The 25,413-nt window shown below is 42.7% G+C and overlaps 2 protein-coding genes across 2 annotated transcripts in view; one reads left to right on the top strand and one right to left on the bottom strand.

The window, feature by feature from the left end:
• Dock1 (dedicator of cytokinesis 1) overlaps positions 1–25,413 on the top strand; it is a 508,897-nt gene that overhangs the window by 191,815 nt on the left and 291,669 nt on the right. The window contains exons 26-27 of the mRNA XM_028772526.1: positions 14,853–14,980; positions 17,020–17,115. Of these exons, the coding sequence (XP_028628359.1) occupies positions 14,853–14,980; positions 17,020–17,115 (224 nt within the window). The remainder of the gene's footprint in view (positions 1–14,852; positions 14,981–17,019; positions 17,116–25,413) is intronic.
• Positions 22,556–25,413, bottom strand: part of Insyn2a (inhibitory synaptic factor 2A) — a 56,086-nt gene continuing 53,228 nt past the window's right edge. The window contains exon 4 of the mRNA XM_028772527.1: positions 22,556–25,228. Coding sequence (XP_028628360.1) covers positions 25,045–25,228 — 184 coding nt within the window. The 3' untranslated portion in view covers positions 22,556–25,044. The remainder of the gene's footprint in view (positions 25,229–25,413) is intronic.

Below are 25,413 nucleotides of genomic sequence, written 5' to 3'. Positions count from 1 at the left end.
TCCTTCCTTCCTTCCTTCCTTCCTTCCTTCCTTCCTTCCTTCCTTCCCTCCCTCCCTCCCTCCCTCCCTCCCTCCCTCCCTCCCTCCCTCCTTCTTTTTCTTTCTCTCTTTCTTTCTTTCTTCTGCTACTGGGAAGCTTGAAGGGACCCTGCTGCTCATGCCCAGTGCTCATCTCAACCTGGCTGTCGGATGACTCCCTCTTCCCATTTAGCTGTACTGTTTATTTCCACTCTTGTTTTCAGAGTCTCACTTTTATACACTGTCTTGGGTTTTCTTTGAACTGAACAACATATAAATAAATTATTTGAGTTCAAAGTGATTTAATACTAACTTTTAAAATAATACATTGTTTTAAATATAGTGCCATACTTTTGACTTTGTGTGTATGTGTGTGTGTGTTTGTGTACATGAATCTGTATATGTGAGTGCAAAAGCCAGTGTATGTGTGTGTACATGCATCTTTATATATGAGTGCAAAGGCCAGTGTGTGTGCGTGCACACACGTGTATGTGTGTACACATAAATCTGTATATATGAGTGCAAAGGCTAGCATCCGATTCCTTCCTCCATCACTCTCTACCTTAGGTTTTGAGAGTCTTTCACCAAACATCAAACATGTTCCTTTTGTTACATTTTGTCATTGGCCCCCAGGCACCTTCCTGTTTTTATCTTCCCAGTTCTGGGATTGGCAGGCACATGTGGCCATGACTCGCTCTTTATGTGGGTGCTGGGTCCTCATGCTGGCAAGGCAAGCACTTTATTAAATGAGCCATCTCACCAAGCCCTGCCTTGAATTTCGATCTCTATTGCAAGTTGTACCCAGCCTAATAAATGACATGTGTGAAATATTTAAATCCAAAATGATCGTAGGCCAAGACAAAATCAGTCTGGAGCTTCTCATCTTGCAGCCAATCAGCATCTGCTGTCTATGTTATAATCAGCTTCCTAAATGTGTTCTGATCACTGAGTGGCTGTCCTCAAGCCTTTTAGAATGTTTTGACCAATCTGAAATTTCCCCTATTTATGGGTTTTGATGGTAAGAATATTTCTGGGTTGGAATAACACAAAAAGACACCATTTTTCTCATTTGCGGGCTCTGTCCTCCCAAGCAGCCAACTGCTGTCTTCTCTCCTTGTCAGGAAAAGATGAACAGCTGAAATCTTCTGGCCGGTCTATTCACACAAAGATGCCATTACTTTTATAAAGTAGTCCCTGCCACATTTGTATAAATATTTAAAGTCAAGCCATTTTCAGATGAGATATGGCAGCTGAGGTTTTCATGCTTTCTTCTCTGTCTTGGGTTCCGATCTTTAGAACTTTGTAGAAGTTGGCTTTGCTGCCTGCTCTATGGAATGTGGTACACCTTTGCGAAGTGCCTTGGGTGTGCTCTTGGTGTACCAGTGATAGAATCCTTGAGGTCACTGTGGGATCCCCAGGGCAAAGGCTGGACTTCAGCCTAAATCACCTCCAGTTCTGAAGCAAGCTGAGAACAAGAAAACGATCCACTTTGGGCACTAATTAGGGGTGTTTTCTGGGAAAACAGCTTCGAGCAGTCTTGAAGATGTGTTCCAGGTTTCTCAGAATGGTTGCCATACACCCTCAAGGGGTTACAGATGATACCTGTTGCCAGTCAGGAATTGGACTCAGTGCCAGCTTAAGCTAAGCTATCCTGTGGAAGGTGTATGAGCACTGTCTTATCTGGGGTGTTTGGGGGCAAGAAACATCTTTGTACAGATAATCAGAGTGGTTGTGTTTCTAGCCATTAAAGTCTGGTCGGGACCTATGGTCAGCACGCATGAGTGGTCACCTGACAGTACATAACTACAGCAGGCAAGCTTTACCATAGTGAGCTGTGCACTCACACACACAAGATCCTGTGGGCCTAGGCTGCTTTCTCTCACCACTTCTCCCATTTGCAGACAGGGAAAGGAAAGATGTACCCAGTGGGGGTTTGTTGGGCTATAGCAGGAGATACGGTTGCCACTGGATGTTGTGCTGTATGAAACTGGCTCATTGGAGGCCAGCCTTCTTCTCTGTTGTACACTGTTCTTCTGGCTTAAGGATTTCATGGTGTCAAGCCACATGTGGGAGGATGGACCTGCCTCTAAATTCAGTATACTTTCATGTGGAAAACAGGGAGGAAATTACCATTATATTGAAGGGTAGAAAGAAGGCTGGAATATGTACTTATGTCCCCATTACCCAGCTTCAACAATAGTGTACTCACGGTCAGACTCGGAAGCTAGTTTCAGACTATACAATGGTTCCATAGGTAGCAATTACTCAGTGAATGACATTGTTCCAGACTCAGGATGTATTCTGGGTCTAGTTCTTATGCTGGCATGCCTCACCCATCCCCCATCATCTGCCTTGGATGTCCTGTTTTTGCTCCTGTGCTGAGGTGAAGGGCCTTGGGCTCATTAGCATGCTGTGCATGAGAGCCAATGAATGGGTGGTAATGGCTTCCGAGCCTGGTCTCTGATGTGACTTGCCTACTTGAAAGCTGGCTAAACAGATTATGTGCTGCGCAGAATGACGACTCTTGAATATCATCTGCGGTGTGGAGCGAGCAGATTTTCAAAGCAAGATACAAAGAGAGGGAAAGGTCGACGTCTCATAATTTGTGCATTTGTGGCTTTGTTCCCATGTGATTATGTTGTTGCCCACATATCTGACAAAAGCTGGGAAAAATTAAAGCTTAAATTCTATTACAGAAATGAAAAGTTCTAGTGTAATTAAATCAAACATCGGGACACTGAGTATAGGATTTATTCACACCCAACTTTTTTATGTTGATGGTATGGGAATTGGGATAAAGTGAATCCACCTGTCTAGCATCATGGTATAACCTAGTCAAGAGTATTCCCTATGCTTGCAGGGAGGCTTGAGAAAACGGAGGTTCCTTTTGGAACTTTCTCCTTCTCTACACATGCTTGCTCTTCCAGATCCTAGACAATGGGAAAGCTTGTTCTGATTAACATGGAACAGTTTCCTTGTTTTCCCAGACATAGCTTTTCCATCTTCCCATCCTGACAAGGACCTAGGTGATTGACAGGTTTCATTTTACAGCTTGATACATACATTTTCTTGTATCTGTGCTTGTTGGTTTTAGAGGGGAGTGTGAGATTGGATGAGTCATGTATGACCATATTTGTCTTAAAGTGTAGTAGCAAGTCTTGGTCTTGGTAATATTTTAATACACTGGTAGTTGTAAACCTCCTCGCCAGGGTTTGGTTTGTCTGTGGCTATTGCTTTCCTGGCGGCTGGACTCCTGCTGTGAGCAGGAGAGAGAAGGGAGCCATTCTCTTAAACCCTGGCCTTCATATACTCCTTCCTTCCCTTTAGCAGATAGACCCTATCCTAGCTGGGTACCCTGGTCTCAGGTAATTCTCGGTGGAATAGCAAGCGATCCTACCTTGAGTTCCTGCTCCAAAAGCCCTCAGTGATGGTCTATGGCTTGCAAGTGTAATTTAAACTGTGATCTTCCCAAGTTCTATGTTGACAGTCTTCTATCACAACTACAGAAGTCAATCTAAGGGCAGACTCCTTGTCCAACAGTGCTCACCTGCCCCATGGAAACTCATGTATCCTCGGTTTTGAATAATAGGAAGCCTCTTTAAAATGCAGGGCCAGGGAGTTTAAATGATGTGTTTCATCCTTCCTTTCAAGGTGAATAATTCTCCCAGTGATCACACGGAGTAAAACTCTTTGCTAATGGCGGGAGCATTAGTTATAGCAGCCCTTCGAAGGCCCTGGGTGATGCCCACAGACTTACCAGGACTTTGAGATTAGGAAATACTGAAGTCAGAGTGCTCTTCACAGTAGCCAGACCCTAAGTAGAAAACATCTATCTCTAAAACCTGCCCTGTTCATCAATTTCTTCTGCTTTAGGTCATACACCCGAGAAACTGCTTAATTCATAATGTAATAAAATCTATCGTTTTAATGCTTTGATCCATCAACAAATCAAAACAGTATTTCTTGAGTTTTTCTACTGTGAAAAACCAAATCTTAAACCCCGAGCTATTCTCAAGTAGTTTTGTTAACTTGATAGATGTTGTACACAGAGGAAAAATTGGGGTTGGGGCTAATTTTGCCACAGTCACTTAATGTCCCACTCATAAGGCATTCTGGAAGACTTTAATTAGATAGCTGTGCTGATGACTTCTAATGAATGTTGCCAGCTGCGAACCCTGAAGACTAACTCTTTTAAATAATGCTGGAATATAAACATCACTTTCTCTTTCAAGCTCTCCCCACCCTCTTCCCATTGCCTGAAGGAAACTTTCAATCTTTATCTGGTATCCAATACCTTTTCCAACCCTCGCTCTGTAGGTCTTTCTCTGTGTCTGTCATTATATGTGTTTGTCCAGAGGCCACTTGTTACAGCAGCACATGCTTTTAGAAATAGCTTATTGAATATAAGAGTTTCTTAGTTATACTCATTTGAAGTTCACCATAATTTATAGATCACCTACTAAGTGCTCAGGACTTTTGGTTAGCAAGTTTGATTCCTTTGAGAGACTTCAGAGTCATGAACATAAAAATATAGAGTTGGAAAAGACTAATTCACTCAATTTCCAGATGAGGGTGTCAGAGTTGAGTAAGAAGCCCTGTATGAAAGCAGAGACCCAGACGGGGAGCTGTCCAGCACTATGGTGCTGATTAAGGCTCTAGCTTGTTTCAGATCGATCATCTACACACTCCTTAAACTGTTTCACGCTCACTGCATGAGTAATTCTCTCCGAAAGCTGAATTTACTTCAACACTATATGAAGGAAGGAAAAAAACATAATAAATGGATAAATGAACACATCTGTAAATTAAGTATAAATAAATCATATAGTGGTGTTCTCATATGTCCACAGGGTTTTAATAGTATGTCACTTCTCTTTCTGTGGGATGGCGTTGGTGGGGGTTGTAGTTTGTAAAGAGATGGCTAAAACCATCAGCTCTTTATGGTGTTATTCATCTACATATTAATCTCTGTTGACTCTACTTTGAGCCCACCTCTGGTAGGCTCTTGTTTCTGTTCTTGTATGTAGGTAGATCTAGGAAGAGCAGTTTAAGAAGTGTCTGTCCCCATTTGTCTCATATCTAATCATGCTATCATTAGGTACCTGGAAAATCAATTTCTCAGCCTACATCCCTTGATTCTTTCTACGCCTGAAAGTTTAGCTCTTATTGTATCAAATGTTGTCCTGAACAGTGGAAATTTTGCACCTGCCATGACTCTACCCTGCAACAGCCATAAATCTACCTCTAAGGGCACAGACCGTCCTACAGGGTAAACTGCCTTTATCCACATGTTCTTAACACTCATCTCTGTTTGCTAGAGCCACCAAGAGTGGCATGTGCTCAGAACCACTCTGACTAAATGCTGTGTATGGCGACCTATTAGATCAGCTAGCAGCATGCCCCGCCCCAGCCACCACCTCTAGACCATGGATGCTGTGTCTGTTTTCTTCTTCTACATGATTGGAGATTCTTTCCACATGGGAGCAGACTTGTAGACTTCCTTGCCAAATCAACACACTGCCTCTTTGACCTGCTTCTCTTCACTTAAAGACAGTAGACTGCTCACAGGACCAGATTTTCCAATCAATATTTCCTTCCATTCTATTTCAGTCTATGTTTTTGCATGTGTGTGTGTGTGTGTGTGTGTGTGTGTGTGTGTATTTACATGGGGCTCATTTTGTAGCCTTTCTGTTGGATTTTCTTTCCTAATGAGGAGACATCGTACTTAGAGCAATTCCACTAGAACTTCAGCTCTGCTGTTGTACTTCTCCAGTCTCAAACATCAAGAGACTCTACTGCCCAGTGCTCTTCATAAACCTTTCTGCTTCTGTGCAAGGTTTCATGTCCAAACACAGGAGTCATACATTTGGCCAGGTTTTAAAATGTATTTTTTTTATATGTATTTATTCCTTTCTGTGTGCACACTCATGCGTGCTACAGTGTGCATGTGGAGGTCTAGTGTTCTACTTGAAAGAGTGAGTTCTGTCTTTCAACCTTGTGAGCCTCGGGGATGGGATTCTGGTCATCAGACTGGGTAGCAGTTGTCATCACCCACTAAGTTTTCCTTCCCGTTGTTTGACAGTCTTCATGCCTCTCTGCTCATCTTTCCAATTTCCCAAGCCTCTTACTTGCTCTGTCATCTTCTCAATTAAAATTCCATGACATTAGGTACCTCAAGGCTGAATCACAGATTGCCACATTTCTGATCCTTTTAGCACACAGGCAAGTGGCACTGTGCTGACCAGAATACTTTACAAGGTGCTGCCCAGCTGTCAGGAATGGAAATGTTGTACTAGATATCTGTGTGTGCTCAGTCCTGCAGATCTGCAAACAACATTCCAGAAGAGTGGCTTGCTGCTGGTTTCTTCTCCTGGCACTGCAAGCTTCATAACTTCTTACTTAAAAATGATTTTGGGGGAGATGGCTTAGTACGCGACATTTCTATATGCCCACAGGGATATGCACCGGCATGGGTCTTTTTTCACCAAGTTCTCTGACTTGGGAGTGTGGTGGCTAATGCCAGCTCAGCTTTTGCTTAACAGTACGGTTGCTGGCTGTACCTGTCACCATATTCCTGGTACCTACATCTGGACAGTCTAGAGATCAGTAGATGGCTTCTGTGACCCCTTCTAGTACAGATACAGTCTTTGAGCCACTGTTGCTTAAAGACTCATGTATATAGAGACAATCACTTCAGCATATTGAAACACAGGCACAGGGTTCCTAAATGGTAGGGAAACAAGATGATTGTCTATAAAAGATGAATAGCAAGCATTCCCCATTAATATGGCTCTTACTGTTTAATTCTCATTAAAAGTGTTATTCTGGCTTTTGGTTCTATGCAGCACACACAAGGTTATTAAATGCACTTTATGGATCATTTGTTTAATGTGACCGAACTAAAAATTAAGAAGCACATTACTCAGTGTTCATAAAAATGAATGCTTTAAATGGACAAATTCATTCTCATTTTTGTGTCTTATTTTAATGTAGAGCTGTAATGGGGTTATAGACGGATATTCTGCTTGGACATTTATAAGCCGATGATGCCTGTTGAATACCTTTTATAAAGATTAATATTTTTTACTCTGTGCCCATTACCAGAGCATTAATCATCCTGGCTTTGGCCCTCACAGCTGCAGATGAGCAGATGTTGAATGATTGGAGTCTGTGATCATCACAGAATATGGAGAAGGGAATGCATGGAAGGTGGTTGGTGTCATGGTTGGTGTCATCCTCATGACTTCTTGTATAGAATGTGGGTCCATAGCAGTGCCTTCCCCTTGCCTGGGTACTGGGCTGAGTTGCCTTCCTTGGTATCTGAATATGGCAGAATTAAATATGGCAGCTATGCTTTCTGCTGTTATGCCTCCAGTGGTACTGACAGGTATAAAGAAGTCCTGGGCCCCTCTGTGACGGGGGCGTGGTCAGAAAGCTGTGGCCATGAATCAGCCTCATTCATTAAAGTGAAGAATTGTAGGGACTCCTCCTCATCTGCTTTCTTACATCCTTAGCCTGTGGTTCCTCCAGAAGTAGATGATGAGCCTTGAATATCATTTTAAATTCCCTAGTCCTCAGCAAATGTAGTTTGAAGCAATGTAAGTCAGTCATATATTTTATCCAAAATGTCATTGCAGTCTGAATTCTATCTAAGACTCACTAATGCCATGCTTTATATTCTTTTATCCATGCCGAGTCTGAGAAGTTCATTGTGTTGTGACTTATAGCACAATTTAAATGCTAAATTCTTACTCTATCTGAGACCCTGGATCTTTAGTCTTCAATGTATAATGTGATTTGTTTTTCTTAACAGTTGTTTGCAGTAACTAGATTAAACACCACTTTTAAACATCTGAACTTGCAATTCATTTATTAAAATTAAATCCAGCTCCATGATTGTAAACATACTCATTTAGAAGGCAGTTTGACAAGATGACCATTTAGCAAAATAGTAATAGAATAGCCTGCCCTAGGGCCTGTTACCTACACAGCCAAGGGCTTTTGACCAGAATTACAGTGCTAGACATGAACTTTCCTCTTGCCGAACAATCCTCAAATCTAATCAGAATGCAGTTAATTACTGCATAACAGTGCTGCCACTATTGTACCAGTGGGCACACCTTATGTAGAAGGTTGGTATTGTAGTATTAATAGCCATTCAAAGTTCTCCTATTAATGGGGGAGATACTCTCTAGGCCCCACCCCTCTCTGAGGGTCTGTTGAAAAATGTTAGTTGCTGGAGAGAGATATTCTTTGAGGGGCTGGTCACTGGGAAATTTTCTTTGGTTCAGTGATGCCCCACACCTATGCCCATATGGAAAGTGCTAACTGTGCTTAGTGTCTTAGTCATTTATTCTATTGCTGTGAAGAATCACCATGACCAAGGTGAGCCTTAGAACGTAAAGCATTTAATTGGAGGCTTGCTTATGGTTTCAGAGGGTTAGTCCATAATTATCAAGGCAGGAAGTGTGATGGCAAGTCTGGAGGGCTAAGAGCTTACATCCTGATCTGCAGGCAGAGAGAGATTGAGAGAGAGATTGAGAGAGAGAGAGAGAGAGAGAGAGAGAGAGAGAGAGAGAGAGAGAGAGAGAGAGAGAGAAGTGTCTTGGTATGGGCTTTTAGAACCTCACTGCCCACTCCCCAGGGCCACACCTACTCCAATAAGGCCAAATTTCCTAATTCTTCCCAAACATTCCATGAACTGCAGATCATGCATTCAAACATATAAGCCTAGAGGGGCCAGTCTCATCATAAAAGGACAGATGATATGAAGTTAGGAAGGAGAGTTATTGTGGGTGGTGGCTGAGTGGGAAGGAATATGGGTATACACAGATGAGAGTCTCAAATAATAAGCAAATTAAATCCAGTTATAAATTCTACCTTTGGATGCACCAATTTGGCTTCGTGTCCAGTGACCACCATACTGGACCGTGCAGCTGTGAGGTCTTAGCGCACATTTTCTTGAGGAGACATTGTATTGACCACTTGTGTCCTTTGTAAGAGCTGGTGTTTGCTCTCCCTCACTGTCTGCTAAGTTCAGGCGTGGTATTGTTAGTTCCCAGGATAAAAGGGGAGGCGACTAAGTGTGGTGCCATTGTGGAGACAGGAAAATGGGATGCCTGGAACATTTAGGTGATGTGCCCGAGATCCACAGAGGGGCTGCTGGACTTTATAATTGCTGTTATCATCATTTTCATTTAGTCTTCAAATTGTAAGATATTTTTATTCAGATATATTTACATACAATTCAAAGTATATATTTCAGGTTTTTTTCTTCTTAGTTTATTCAGAGTGGAGTAACTCTCATATTCTTTACTCCTAGTGCTATTCTGTTAGTTCTGTTAGCAGCAATGTTCCAGTCTCCTTCTCTCACAGCTGGTAACACTCGAAACATGTACTCTACCTGTTTCAAAACAATAGCTCACATAGACCAGGCTAGCCAAGAATTCAGTATGGAACAGACGATCTTGACCTTCGGATCTTCCACCTTCTTGTCACAAATGCAGGGATGGCAAGCATGAACCGCCATATCTGTTTCTTTATGGTGCTGGGGATTGAACTCAGCGCCTACAGACATTCTAGTAGTCTGGCTGCATTCCAGCCTTAATTTTTTGTTTTCTATGTTCTTTTGTATTTTGTCTTGTTTCATTTTTCTGTGCTGTGATTTAACACTTGGCCTCTTACATGCTATAGAAACATCTTGTTTTTATTTTTAATTTTATTAAAATTGTTTGTTGTACAAGGCAATGAGTTTTGTAGTGATATGTTTCTAAAGCATGTCATATATTTTGGTTGATAATTTACTTTCCTGTTACCCTCTTGTCCCCTTTCCTATCCTGCTAATTCTCTCCCCCTTCCCAAATAACTGTCCTATTTAAATGTTCTATGTGCATGTATGCATTATGATTTTATTTTTTTTCTTTAAATATATGGTTGAACTCATCAAAAGCCTTTTTAAGAGTTTCACGACATGAGCCAGAGTCTATCAGTTTGTGGGCAGACAATCCAGAGTTTTCCAGAGTCTGTCTGTCAGTGATTTATTTGAGATATGTAAAATAAATGTGTTTTTCCTTTAATATAGGTTTTTTAAAAGTTGTGCTGGGAATAGATTCAGGCTATTTATTTTGTTTCATTGGCTTTCTGGATATGATATTCTGTCCTTGTGAAAGGATATTGCACATACCCAGTTGGAATTTCCATTGTGTGGCACAGGAGACTTCTGTCACAGCCACTGAGGTTGTAAAATCTTCTCCTGCAGGTGTGTGCCATCTATGATGTAGCATATACTTTTTTGGGTCGCACTAGGATCTAACATTTAATAACATTTAACTTCTGTAGATTGAAATACAGGCCTAGAAAAGACCCAAACAAACAAACAGGAAGGTTTGTTTGTTTGATGGATATTGTGTGCATGTGGTTATAACTTCAATATTTGGGTAACTGAGATAGGATTATGAGTTAGAGTCTAGCCTCAGCTACATTGGGATACCATGTCTCAAAAAAAAGAAAAGAATTTTTACAATACTTATGTTATTCAGTTCTTTGGGAGCAGGCAGCAGAATAGCTACTGTGTGGGTAGATCTAATCTAAGGCCACTGTAAGGCATTAATTTTCCTGGTGTACATTCATTCAAAGAGCCTGGCCTTGCATAATACAAATTGCACACACAATAATACAAATTATAAAAATTGTAATTTAAACAGCTAGTATTCATTAAGGGCTGGGTACAGTACTGGACAGTAGATCTGCCTGCACTTTAGTCTTCCTACCATCTGCATGGACTTGCAAAGTAAAGCAAGTTAACACACAAACACGCCCTCTTGTTCAGTGTGTAGCTATTGTCCAGATGGGCTTGGAAACCATCCAGTAAAACCAGAATCCCTGTGAGATGGAAGCATTCTTGTTGAGGGTGTTTGTCCTTCAGCTGTCTGCCAAGGATGGGGCTGGGCTGCTGTGAATGGCAAGGCCTTCCTCACCACTTAGCAGGTGTGAATTGCTGTGGTTCACAAGTAAAATGAATGTGTATGGTAGTCCATGGTAACTGACCTCTAAGGGAGAGAAAGTACTGCACATCTGCACGCACAGACACACAGACACACAGACACACAGACACACACACACGCACACACGCTGACATGCACACACACACACACACACACATGCTCAGGCCTTGGTTTATATGCTGAAATTACTTCTTTTATTGAACAGGAAACTCTCAAGAGTCTACTGTCCAGTGCAAAGAAGCATAGTTAATGCAGACAGTATTTCTGGTGGTCCATGAATGTAGATCTGGACATGTAGAGTATGCCTCCTTTGCCTATGACTCTGGCGTATGTCCCCAACAGATACTGGGGACATTGGGTTTCTTCCGTTGCACAGTAGGTTTCTGATGGCACAGTGGTAGACAATGCTGTACAGTATATTCTTGGAAGCCTGCCCCAAATTCCTGGTTTGGACAGTGTGACTTCTGGCCTTCAGGGACATCTGACAAACCTCCTGGTCTGTCTGGTGGGTCTGTTCATCTCTGTTCAGATGTGGAGCTGAATGCAGAGATAGTTTGGTGATGGTGGTGGTGCCCTTTCCTAGAGCCTCAGCGGAGTACTTTGTGTCAAGTCCTTCCTGAGACACCACCTCCCTCTGTCTTCACAGGTACAGTATTCTCTTCCCCATTTCCCAGCACAGCTTGACACTCATTTGTCAGAAAGCCTAGCCAATGACTTTTTATCTTCTCGGGGAGGTGAATGAAGGAAATTGTTCTGCTCTTGAATATTTTTGTTTCATTTTCTCACCACAATGTAACCCAGGCTAGTGTGGATCTCATTAAGTAGCCCTGGGTGGCTTGAACTCACAGTTGTCCTCTTGTCTTAGGCTCCTGAGTTTTGGGATTACAGATATGAGGCTTCAAGTCCTGCTTAAAATAGCTTTAAACATGACAAACTGTCAGTGGAGTTGCTTCTCACCAAGACACAGAGCCCAAGAGCTGACTGAAGTTGATAAGACCTAGTGGTGGGCACTCCTATGAGGGAACCAAACATGGTGGGCAGTATCTCCCTGCCTGAGATGAGGGTGCAGAATGGCCTCCTTCACCCTGAGGTAATACTGACAAATGGAATCAGCACAGTCCGCTCCGAGAACAGTGTAGTCCACTACTACTTTCCCAGGACAGCAGATAAATGGGACTATACGGCCAGGACATCTGGTTCCAGAGCCTAACACTCAGCTCTCACTGAACCATTCATGGACAGGTCCATTCTCCAGCCAGTGCTAGCCAGTTCACAAGGCTTTCTGCTAATTGTGTCTTAGCAGAGTGGTTAAAGCTATGACCCTTATTGTAGTTCCTCATGTTGTGGTAACTCCCAACCATAAAATTATTTTCATTGCTACTTCATAACTGTCATTTTGTGATTGTTGTGAATCGTAATGTAAATATCTGGGTTTTCTGATGGTCTTAGGTGACCCCTGTGAAAGGATCATTTGTTCCCTAAAGGGGTTGAAACCTACAGGTTGAGAACATCTGTGTTAACAGCTCTGCCCCTTTCTCCTGAGATACCTTGGAAATCCATGTGACCTCCAGAATGGTGGCAGTCACATGCTTAGTAACTAGACGGATAGGCTTAGCACAGGGCTTGTTCTGTCTTGAGTTATAGAGGCATATAGAGGTCATGTGTTCCCAGCAGAAGTTAAGGAGGGCTCAGCTGGAGGTATTGAATTGGCGCTCTCTGGGAGGGCCCATCTGAATGACAAGGCTTGGGCATTGTTCTCTAAGGGAGCATTCTTAGGTACTGGTTTGGATGGTCACTCTGCGTTAGGTGTTACATGTAGCTCAAGGCAGCAGTTGTAGTTTAAGTGAAGGTATCTCTGTAGCTTGTGAACATTGAAAGTCTGTAGGAAAGGCATCTGGGGTGGGTTGTTGTTGACAGCGTGTTCCGGGGTAATTTTCTTGCACTGTTTCCCTTAGTACTCTATCTTTGGGCAGTTCTTGCATCTGTGCTGTCTCCTGAGTGGCAGCATACCTTGAGATGTTGGAGTATGTCTGTTAAGCTCAAGGGGTATGTATGGTCCTATCAGCAAAGCACTTCAATTCTTCCATGGGCTCATTGGCAGGGATAGGTGAGACAGCAGTAAATTAGGATGAATTCTTCCTGACACTGTAGATCCAGACACAAAGGGGTCAACTTCTCAGCTCAGACAGCACCCTTGCTATGTGCTGTCCTCTCTGCCCCGGCTTTCTCCAGGATTCTAGACAGCTCCTGGTATCATATCCAGCAGTTCTGGCCTGCTGTATGCATTACATCTGTACAGAGGTTTATTATTAAAATTTGGTATCAATGGGGAAGCTAAGTATTCACATTGGATTACCTAGGTTCATTTGTTTGTTTGTTCTTTTATCTCCGTGACCAAATATCTGTCAAGAGTCATCCTAAGGGATTAAGGGTTTCTTTTGGCCCATGGGCGGGAGCCATGGTGGCAGGAACAGCTCTGGTTGTCACTCATTACCACATCATATTTGAACAGAACAGGAAGCAAAAGGCAGGAAATCCTGGCTCAGCTGCTTTTTAAATGTTTTCTTTCTTATTCACGCCTAGACCCAACCCCATCCTATAGCACCTCCCATAATCAGAGTCAGTCTGCCATCTTCAGTTAAAGCTCTCTGGAGAAACCCTCCAAGACAATCCAGAGGTGTGTTGTTGAGGTGATTCTAAATCCTGTCAAGTTGACAGTGACGATTAATCATCAAGTATACACACACTGGGCCATACCGCTTCTGGAACATGGAACTCCTCCTATTCTCTCTCTAGGGAGAAGATACAAGTGAAATTTGAGAATGCCCTGGTTGAGCTATCTCCATGTGTTCCATTGGGAGACCATAGGGCAGAGGGCCTTGTGTTATTTATTTCTTATTCTTCCTACCTTGTGCAGGAAGGGGCTTCCTCTCCAGTCTCTCATTAAACTGTTGTCCTTGGGAAAGTTCAGTGTGCAATTTTGAGTTCAGAGTGTGTTTCTGAATGTGTGGAGGAGCTTTTTCATTGTTGTATGTGATTTCCTTTTCGTTCCATAAAAAAAAGTGTCAGGGAACATTAATGCAAAACATGCTTTTATGTATCATTAATGTTGTAAATTCTAAAATGTACAATCCAGAAAACCAGCTACATCTATTTCCTCAGAGTTCTGCTGTGCTCACCTGCTTTGCATCTTAAAGGAGGCGAAAATGGCTGCCCTGGTGTCAGAACAAGGGGCTGTAAATGGGCAGACCATTGTAGAATGTGGATACTGCTACGATTCAGCTGGATTTCCAACCTGGAAGAGACAGTTAGGAATTTCATTTCATCCTTAACCTGAGCCCTTGCTGTTCTTCTGTGTATGTTTAGTTCTTGGTGTCTTCCTAACTAACCCACAGTGACCCAGTACTCAACTCCCAAGGTTCTGTTTGCATTCCTGTTTCTCTGCCTCTGGTTTCTGTTTTCTCATCTTGCCTCCTCAGCCTACTCCAGAGAGCTTGTATAAGAAGGAAGGGCGTCAATGGGTTGAAGATAAGAGATGCTAGTAAATTACCTATCACACCGTGGGGGATGTGCATATGTGTGTTTATATGTGATAAGCATGTTTGTGACTTGTGTTTATACAGAGACCTGCAAATGCATGCATGTACCCTCCAGTGAATGATTGACATCAGTGGAAATGGCTTCCTAGTCATCAATCTGTTTGCCTACGTGGGTGTTCATCTCCGTTCCACATCTTGTGAATCAGACACTCGAGAGGGCTCTCAGTTTTCTTGCAGACCTGAGGGATTCCATGGTGTTTCCCACTGACTGACAATCTTATGTTCTATCCAGACTGCAGAGAGATCCTGCTCCCCATGATGACGGATCAGCTCAAGTACCACTTAGAGAGGCAGGAGGATCTGGAGGCGTGCTGCCAGCTGCTCAGCAACATCCTGGAGGTGCTGTACCGGAAGGACGTGGTGAGTCATGGAGATCATACCATGGACACCCTCACCCGCCATCGGCTAAGCCTTGGACACATGCTACAAAAAGAACTGCCTTGTTGAAAGAGCAGTGGCCTTTCTCTCTGTAGGCTTTTACCTTTGAATTCTTTTTTATTTATGTGTATGTCAAATTTACATTGTAGCATTCACCCTTCTGAACTGAATCAAGTCTTTGTTTTCCTATTCCTATGTTTTTTTTTTTTTGGTTTTTTTTTTTTTAAGATGTTTCTCTTGGCCAAGGTTCTCATCCTTCAGATCAGGTGAAGGCTTGGAAGGGGGGGGTGTGCTACCCTTCTTTTTTATAGTGGTTGCATTTATTAAGTAATACATGAACCAGGTCAACCTTGTTTCCTGCAGCTCTGCTGTATTCCCTACAGGTAGAAGCATCTAGTGCTTCTTGAGCTTTGCAACTCCCTCTTGTATTTCTAAATCTTGTTTTTATTCCAGTGGCTTTTTATTTCTCTACTCTGAATCTGCTTCAGGCCGGTTTGTGTACATGTAAAGTGTACATTTAGGTAATGCCATTGATTATTCTGGTGTGTCTGGGATCAGAACAGAAACACCTCTGTATGTTACCAGTAAGTGGAGACTGAACCCATGAGCAAGATTGGAGGTGGGCTCTAGTGTGCCTAGGGTTCCCCAATGTGCCTGGGCTTGCCCTGTCTGTCGGTGCCACCAGTTCTAATCAGAATTTTAAGTAGACAGGGCTTGTGCTTGTTCTGAACTCTTTCCTGCATAACCTAAATACCTGCCTGGTACATGATGCGCGGGCACACACACACACACACACACACACACACACACACACGCCCTGTTTGTTCCCTCCTTTCACGAGTAAGTCACTCACTCTGAATTACTTACTTTTTTCCTTGCTTTCACTAAAGACCTGATAAGAATCAACTAAAGGAGGAGACGTTCATTTTGGTTCACAGTTCAGAGGATCTAGAACATTGAAGCAAGTGGGTGGAGCAGGAGGGCTGGGCCAGGGTCTATCTATAGCTACAGGAGGCTTCTTGCTTCCATTTGGGCAAATCTATTAGCAGAAAAAAAGGGGGTATTGGTGTTCATGTGGGTTTCTCCTTTCCCCCCGCCCCCCTTTTTTTTTCTGTCCAGGACTCCATCTCATGAGCTACTGCCACCCATACTCAGAGTGTGTCTTACCCTCTCAGCTAATGCTCTGTGGAAAGCTAATTAAAGCTTCGCCTTACTAATGCCCTAGGTATTGTTTAATCCAGTAAAGTTGAAAGTGATGATTGGCTACCCCATTCTGCATGGTTTGTGCTCAAAGGATCAGATATAACCTTTGGCAGATGATGAGGCAGCGTCATCAGTGGCATGGCCCTTGCCCAGGGCTTGGATGTCTTCCTCAGATGCAGCCCCAGTGTTCCTATGCATTTCTCAGAGAAAAGCCAGGGCAAAGAGGTTGGAGGGCAACCTCAAGGAAGAGCTTCTGACTGTGCAAAGATTGCTCAGGTGTCTGCCTACTCAAGCCATATTGCATGGAAGAGAATCCACAATCCCATTTCACATTAAACAAGGGAATAAATTCTCCCCATGGCACTGTGAATTTTAGATAATTTGCTGCCCTGGTACTAAAACATTCTGTTCTGTGCGGCAGTTAAGTTATCAGGATGTGACACGCAGAGCAGTCGGTGCTGTTATCTGCCTGCCTTCCGTTTACAGATGGCCAAACGTCTCTGGAAGACTAATTGGCGGTCTCACCAGGGATCATAAACATTATATTGTTTAAATGGATTTGCTTTTAGTTTTAAGGTTTGCTTAAATTAATTTGCTACGATTATGTAACAAATTATCATTAATGGGCTATAATTAATAAAAGGCCTCCAGTTTTCTTTGGGAAGGCTTTTGCCTTTGACAAAGACCATTTTTCATCTCGTTAAGGCTTATAATTGATTGACTCCATACAGAGCAGCTGGATTTAGTGACAAGTGCTTGGGCTTGGGAGACCATTATGGTCTGTGCTTTTGGCTTTTATTGGTGTTTCTTTCCTCCAGGGACCAACTCAGAGGCATGTCCAGATCATCATGGAGAAACTTCTCAGGACTGTGAACAGGACGGTCATTTCCATGGGGCGGGATTCCGAACTCATTGTAAGTGCCCAGAGACATGCTTGTGTCTTCCCAAGAAGGCCACGTTCCCTACACAGTGGTCACATCATTCCACTCCTGCCCAATGGGACATGAACTTTCTTTCTTAAAGTTAGCATGTGATTGAGAAACAGTCTGTCCTGATTTTCCATAGTTCTAGAAGCATCTGTCAGGGAAGAGGAAACTATCCATTGTGTCAGAGACAGAAACACTTGGTGCTGGGATTCTTGTCCGTCCTACTTTTTGTCAAAGATGTGTGTTTTCTTCTAAGACTTTACTCTTCCGGTGGTCTCTTTCTTTGTATTTATGTTGAAAGTACTTTTAATAACATTGTACGAAGCACCTTAACAAGTAATTGAGGTAATCTACTTTAGCAATTTTATTGTCTATTAAATGTATCCTAGTTGTTTCTCTCACAATGAGGTCATTGCTCGTAGAAAACGATTTATTTCAAAAACATTCTATCAGATTTCAATGGTCACTGTCATTTTAACTCCGTGTCATGGTGGCCGATGTGCAGAATTTGTTGTCTCCATCTCCCCCAGTGGTTTCATTTGGTCACATTCGGCCTGAGACCCAGATGTGCATCCTCATTATCACTTTATTATATCAGGAGCTCATCACTGTAGCTATCCTTGTCATCTCAGGAGCGGGAGAAACAAACAAGGCTTCCTTAGTTAAAGGAACAAAAGCTTTTATAGTCTTCCACCCTGGCAGCAGGAAGGGCACATTGGTCTTCGTTGGTATGTGACCCTGATCCTTTCCACACGTCCATGGAGAGAACAAATGAGGAGAAGCTGGCATTGGTTGCACAGCCACCCTAGCCTGGGCTCTGTGTCCCTGTCCACAGGCTTTACACCAGAGGGTATCATGTGGGTGAAGTAGGTGGGTAGCTCAGAAGGTGGACCGTAGCCCAAAGGTGGACTGGGTATATTTCTGTCTAGTGCAACTGTGCACTTTTTTGTCTCTGACTTGCAGCCCATGCCATGTTCAGACTATCTATCTATCTATCTATCTATCTATCTATCTATCTATCTATCTATCTATCTATCTATGTATCTATCTATCTACATATATATCACTTAAGTTTGGGCTATGATAGGTATGAATTAGAAAATAACAGGCTTCCATGTGAATTGGCTGTCATTTAAGTTGGATTTTCCAGCATTGCACTCTTGATGCACAGTAAGAACTGTGCACTTCTTGGGAACTGGAAACATCGCTGTGTGTTACCAGTCAGTGAAGACTGAAACCCATAAACAAGATTGGGGGTAGGCTCCAGTTTGCTTGGGGCCTCCCCTGTAATCAGACTCTGGTGCACTTTGTACACACTTACATGGGAACTAGGAAAGTGCCTCCCAGTAGAATGGATGGAGTGTGGCTTTGTAGCCAAAGCAAGCATCATCTTAGAGTAAGTTAGATTGAAGGCTGGTGCTAACATGGAGGCGCTCAGAAGCTTTCAGATCCTGCTGAAGCTTCAGCATCTGGATAGGTCCAACTGGAGGGCAAGAGTAAATCCAAGGTGTCTGATAAAGTAGGCTTGCCTCTGTCTAAGGTGAAGGGGGCAGTGTCTCATTTGGGAGGGAGCCGGGTTTTTCTGTTTAGGGAGACAGTACTGTAGTATCTGGTTAAGGAAACAACAGTTCTGTTTAAAGAACATGGGCCTACCTTTAGTTAAGGATATGTAGCCTTTTGTCCCTCTGGCTAGTTGGACACTAAGTGAGCTTCACTCTTGTAGCGAGCAACTCTGTCACAGAGCTGTAATCTCGTGGTGCATGGTCCCTGACTAGCGGCTAAACCTGGGCGAGGAGGGCAGAAAGGAAGCTTATACAAGTTCACACATGTTGTTTTGGATGTGAGCAATCATGTAGACTGCACAAAGCTTGATAAAGGGATGAGTACAGTGAGTGTGGCTCTCACAGGACTCTTTGGAAGGTTTCCCCTGAGTTCTAGTGTCAACCACATCAAGTTGTTATTGGCCACTTGAGCTGGGCACTAACTAACATCTTGGAAGATTCTTGTTCATGACTCCATATGACCTACTCCCACCACCTAAACAACTACAGAACATTAGACCCCAGTACATTTGTGGTTCCTGGTTCTTGCGCCAGCTTATCTAGGCCTCTGCTGTGAGACCAAGGTGGAGTGCTGATTTCTGTGGCCCATGTCAGCAAGTATCAATGTATAAAAGCGCCTGTCTGGTTTCTGTCCTACATGTAGGCAGCAGTCTTGCAAAATAAGCCCTCTTCTATCTCTACCTTGCTTCATTTCCAAAACACAGATGCTGGAGTCTTCTGCAGGCAAAATCCAGATGTTGAGTTGATGCTGAGTTTCGTGATGGGTTAGTGTCCAAGCTTGGAGAAGCCTTTGTGTTCCAATGACCACATATCAGTCCCTTGAAATGAACTGTTTAATGTTCCTAAAGTGGATATGAAGTAAGGACCTCCACTAGGCCTTCCCATCTGAACCAAATCTACATGAAGTAGGTATCAGAGATGTAAGACACTGTCAGGGATTAAGCTCAGGAAACTGTCACATGCAGGCCCATTTCCCATATTCCTGATTTCAGCAGAAGTCTCCAGAAGTCAAAGGAGGACTGCTCCCAGTTTTCAAAATCTCAGACATTTACAATAAAAGAATCAAAGGCTTCTTTTGAATTTGTTCTATAAGATGAAGCTGTCATGGAAGAAATCACAAACGGAAATGTGAATGAGTTGTAATTATTTAATAAGCGATGACAGAGTCCAGATGTATCAGGAAGTGTATCGGCCATTTAAGATCCGAATTGTTGACAAATGTGTCTGTCAGTCATCTGCCATCCCCAAGTCCCCTCTCTGCTGTCTGCAGAACAGTGGGACCACAGAACTTCTCCTGAGTGTGTGTTGTCACCTTGTGGTTAACAGTCTGCACCAGCTGGGGATGCATGCATTAGCTTAATGCTACCCTGTTGCTCTGTGAATTCAGATTAGAGGGGGTCACACAAAAGCATCCCTGACAAGGGGGACAAAAGCCTCAGCAGTGGGTCCTCTAGGGTGGAAATGGAGCCGAAAATGGTTTACAGATCTGTTGTGTGTGAGCTATACCATTCCATTGTACCCCAGAGGATTCTATCTTCTTGGGCTACTCATTTTGCATAACTATAGAGGAAATTGTATAACTATGAATCAGCTGGAAAGTTATAACTGATTGCTCAAAATGGAATTTTTAAAATAGAAGTTATTTAAAAAAATTCTGCGTCGATGTATCTCATTAGAAGACTTATTCCATGACATTGTCAACGTTAGTACTGGGAATAGGTTTGCTTTTTCCACTGGGCGTGGATTTATTAGGTATTCAGTCTCTGTCTGGTTAGGAGTTAGGAGTGGACAAGCTGCCACAGACAGTGGACAACCACTTCCATCCACATCTTCAGTGTTTTTATATAAGCTCTGCTTTGCACTCTTGTCATGTGGCATTTGTTTAAGTAAATGCATTTGAAGTGACCACAGGAATGCATTTCATACACAAGAAAATGTTTCTTGCTCCTAAATGTCATTAGTAAGGTCAATCTGTAAATTAACTAATAAAATATAAACAAAGCGTCTCCATGGCAGCTGTAGAATGGAGACCATATAAGTGCTGAAATCAAGCTATGCTATAACCTTACCATTGAATTAAAATGACTTTTAATCTCTGCTCCACTTAGAAATTCTTAAAAACAAACCTGTAAGTATCAAGAAAGTAGGTATGAAGAATGACCGCACCTACGTGAAACAGGTGGCAGGGGTACAAGTCATCATCAGAGACTCTTGAGTGGCATATTCAGTTTTACATTGGGTCTGACTTTGCATTCATTGTATTTGTCTCTTCCTCTTGGAAACCTTTCTAGACTCCCAGAATTATAGCCTTCCTATTCAGGATGTGTGATATTATGCAGGGGCAGTGATTTTGTTCAGAGGTGTCCAGACCGGCCGTTTGGTGTGACCTGGAGCTATATGCATCTTCCATGCGTTAAGCCAGAGAACAGTGATTAACAAGCAGGGAAGTTCCTCCTCCTGCTGCATTAGCTGGTTGCTTCTTTCAAATGATTGGACTTACATTCTGATAATGAGTCCTTTAAAAATGTAATTGACTGAGGACAATGTCTAAAGCGTTTTCTTTGGCCTGGGTACACACGAGAAGACTGAGAATTACCAAGTAACTTAGGCAGAGATGTGAGCCTCCCCTAAGGAAAAGAGTCCCCTGGGGAGTTGATGGGGGCGGGGAAAGACTGTCTGGATTGTCCCTGACCGACCTTGGGAGCCTCTGCCTCACTGGACTCAGCCATGGGCAAAGTTTGGTACTTGTCATAGAGAATGGATAAGTCCAGAGTGTTTGTGACAAGGGAGTGGCTGTCTTGGCAAGGGATTCACTAGCATCCAAGGTCATCTATGAGAGCCTGTGATGCCTCTGCAGGAGAGGAAGGTACTAATTATAAATGTTACCTCGGGGAAGAAAAAAAAATCAAATCTTCATTTCTAGAAACAACACATTATAGATGTTTCAAGTGGAAGGAACTTGACTTTTGAATACAAGCATCACTCCAGCTGGACAACTATATTGGTGGCCTTCAGAAATTCATCCCACTGTATGCACAGTGTGAGCAATGATTTTACAAGTTCATCTATACTTGGTGCTGGCAGCGTGGTTGTTCTTGCTTTTTTATATTGCTAGGTCCTGGGTTTTTTTTTTTTTTTTCCCACTCCATGGTTGCTCACTACCAGGGGGATTAAAGCAGAGGAAGCAAAAAGGTGTCATCATCACCAGACTGTGGAGGGACCATATATTAAAATTACTAAGGTGTTTAAAAGCTCAGGAGTAGCTTTTCCATGACCTGTGACCTCCCATAACACATGGTACCCATTATGGCTTGATTAGGTTACATTAATTCTCAAAACTGGATGACATTTTTGGTGTTTGTGTTATATGGCTATTTGTCTTCCAATAAGTGAATTGCCTTCACACTTATCTGAGGCCAAAGGTATGAAAGGTCATTTTGCTTTGTTTTGTTTTTTCGTTTGTTTGATTTTTAAAGATAAGAGATGTGGGTGAGGGAATCTGCTGCTCTGGTCTTGAGCTAACATCACACCCATGAAGCTGCCTCCACTTGTGATAACTGTGTCAGATAAAACCAGCTCACCAGTGTGTGGGGAGTTAGACACTCGTAAGCGGCTAACAGATGATATGGTGAAGTTCATAGCCCTTGGTTGTTTCTCCTTCTTGCTCACTTCTATGAAAAGCAGCAAGCCACACTTTCATGTGGGTCAGGGGTGGGCATACAGGGAGCACTGAGGACGCATGGTATTCTCACCTTTGAACCCCACCAGAGTGCCTTCTAGGTCAAGTATCTATCCATTTTTATTTTCTTAGATTTTTCCCCCCAAATATAGAAGCAGTGAAAGAAATTTGTTAGTCACACAACATATTACCTTTGATTTTTTTATTTAAAAATTAATAAAGATTTAATGACAAGTATAATAATTTACTCTCTATACGTAATGCCATGTGTACATCTACATAGGAGGGGACACTGAACTGTTTACTTGGTTTTGTATGAAACTTTTGAGTTCAATCTTACTAGGAGAAGGGTCATCCTCTGTCATTGGCAAATTGCGATTCACCTATGAAATGAGCTTGACAATATATTTGTTTCCAGTTTCGGGAGATGCTTTTCCTTTTGAGGAGGAATTGGTTTATCCTCAGAGTTTCGTTTCTGGGTCTCACATATTCAATCTTTTTATTTGGGGGCCTAGACTGGTTGGAAACATTGATGTCACACACAGGTAGTCCCAATGCTTGAATCTAGACAGATGTGCAACACTGGACAGAAAGCTGCTGAACCCTTCCTTTTACTCCTTGAGAACATGGGATTCTTCAAACACAGGAAGAGAAAACTGGTTGTGAACATTTTTATAACATCAGTTAAAAACAGTATAAAAACATGTAACACGTGTTTAAAGTTTAGTATGCATGAGACAATTGCACTTCCTTCAAGGTACAGGATCAGCTCGGTCAGGGCTCTTGTCCGACAGGCCTGTTTACTGCTCTTCTATGGATTTACAGTCTTGTAGAGTACTTCCATATAGGCATGTGTTTTCGTGCATATGTGTGTGTGTGTGTGTGTGTGCGCACAAGTGTGTTTTGCATGTGTGTGTGTATGTATCCTATGCATACAAGTACACACACACGCCCTTGCATTTTAAATTAAGCATACCTCTAGTGTGGTTTGAGTAGTCCCCAAAGAGTATTCACACAAAATATTCTTTTAGCTTCTTTTCTTTTAAAGCTCGTTGTATAACTCAAATGTTTAGAACTAAATGAAACTCTTCAGTCCAGAGGAAAAGCACGTGATCAGCCTTGCTCCTACCCATCAAAAGAAGGTCATGACCCTCTCCCAAAACTGAGCTGCTGCAGGTTTGCAGTCTGATCTGCTAGACTGCTATCAGCGTGCAGTTCCAGCTGAAAGAGCTGGACTGACACTGAAGACTAGATTCTTCCAGTATGCTCACAAACTATTCAAAGCATTAAGTTATACAAAAAGGAAAAGGCAAAAGAAGACTCCTACTTTCTACATGAGAAGCAGAACACTGAGAGACTTCATTAATGCGCAGGAGTATTTTGGTTTCTATAAAAAAAAAAAGGTGCAAAGAAATGAGCAAAACCCAAGGGAGTAGAGGTTTATGTTGTCATATGTAATCAAGAGAGAACTCTCGATTGTACGATGGAGTTTTTAAAATGCCTAAAACCATTTGATTCACAGCTTTCCCCTAAGTATGCCATTTAATACAATTTACTGATAGGTTTAATGTAGGCGATGGTAAGTTTGGCCATTGGTAGCAGCTAAGGGAAACCACCATGTTTCTCTCTGCGGTGGTCAGATCTCACACAGTAGTGACAAAGCATAAAGACCTGTATAAAACACCTGGCTGCGCTTGGGGATAAAAGAGCATCTTGGGGATTGAGCCACCAAAAAAAAAAAAAAAAATCCAACACTTTCTGCCGCAGCCCAGGCACCCGTGATTTATAGGTAACTATATTACCCATTGTGTATCTCTGTCTGTTTTCCAGTTCTTGCCAGATTCATCATTTGGCCTTTGGGCACCCAAAGAATAAAAACACGATCTAAGTAAGCTTAGTGTCCAGTAGCTCTGACCCTGTCAGTTTGCAATGATTGAAGGCATATCATGACTCGGGGTTGGGGTGGGAGTGGTTCCTGGCTGCTGGCCATTTGGAAAATGAACAGTAAACATGTCGTCCATCTGGAGATGAAGAGGGTTCTAAATCTGTGGTGTCAATGTGACACTGAGATGTGGTCACTTGGCTTAGCGCTACAGCACAGGAAGGCAGATATACATAGAGTCACATTTTTCGAGATTATTCATGGTCTCCGACCACTTGAAAAAAATTGTGCTTTCTCCATAATTGAATGTGCTGAGAACTGCACTCGCCCCTGCTTATTTCATAATGAAAGGTAAAAATGAAGTCCTTTGCCAACACAAGGATTGCTTTCTCTTCTCATTTAAAAAAAAAAATAATAAAGAGCCAAAAATAATGACAAGTTCCACTGTCTACAAAGACAGCCTGCCGTATGGAACATTGGCATCTCAATACTCATTCTTAGGTCAGGGGGCGCTGTCGGGGGTTAGAGTTTTTCTTTATCTTTGACTACGTAAGTTTTATTTCAGACTTTATACCCCATACCAGTGAACTGCAAAGGACAGCCTGCAAGGGGTGACAGTCACTCCCTTGCTGCTTATTATCTGTTGGTGCGAAGGCCTTTTTGGTACGCAGGGCGAGAAGCAGGGAGCACGCGTTGGCACCGCAGTTCCCTTGATCCTATCCGATTCGGAAAAGGACTCACTTAAATCCCAGTGGGTTTAAAAGATGGTCTGGGTCTTCCCGAGCCCACGAGTCTTAAAGAAACCAGAGTTTCCACCTTCCATGCTTTTTGGACTCAGTTTTGGATTTTTGCTTGGGCGTGGAGGAGTGAGTCTCCTGAGTGTAAGGCGAAGGAATGACCTGAGTTTCCTCGACAGGGTGCAGTTTTCTCAGCACAGGCTGCAGTTTGTCTTCTTGTTGCTTAAAATCCAGCTCCACACTAGAAAGATACAACAAAGGGTTAGTGTGTGGCCCTAAGAGATTCTATGCCTTCCTATCAGGGCTATGTTCATTCAGAGTCGACTCATAGCATAACTGCACTGTTTAATAATAAACAGTTAGCCATATTATATTTTTACTCTCAAGCACTGTGATTGAGTCCAGATTGACTCATTTTCTTTGGAA

The sequence above is a fragment of the Grammomys surdaster genome, unplaced genomic scaffold, assembly GCF_004785775.1.
Source record: "Grammomys surdaster isolate TR1022 unplaced genomic scaffold, NIH_TR_1.0 214, whole genome shotgun sequence".
NCBI classification, from domain to species: Eukaryota; Metazoa; Chordata; class Mammalia; order Rodentia; family Muridae; genus Grammomys; species Grammomys surdaster.
Note: the sequence above shows the minus strand (reverse complement) of the source record. Positions and strands in the feature narration are given on the sequence as shown.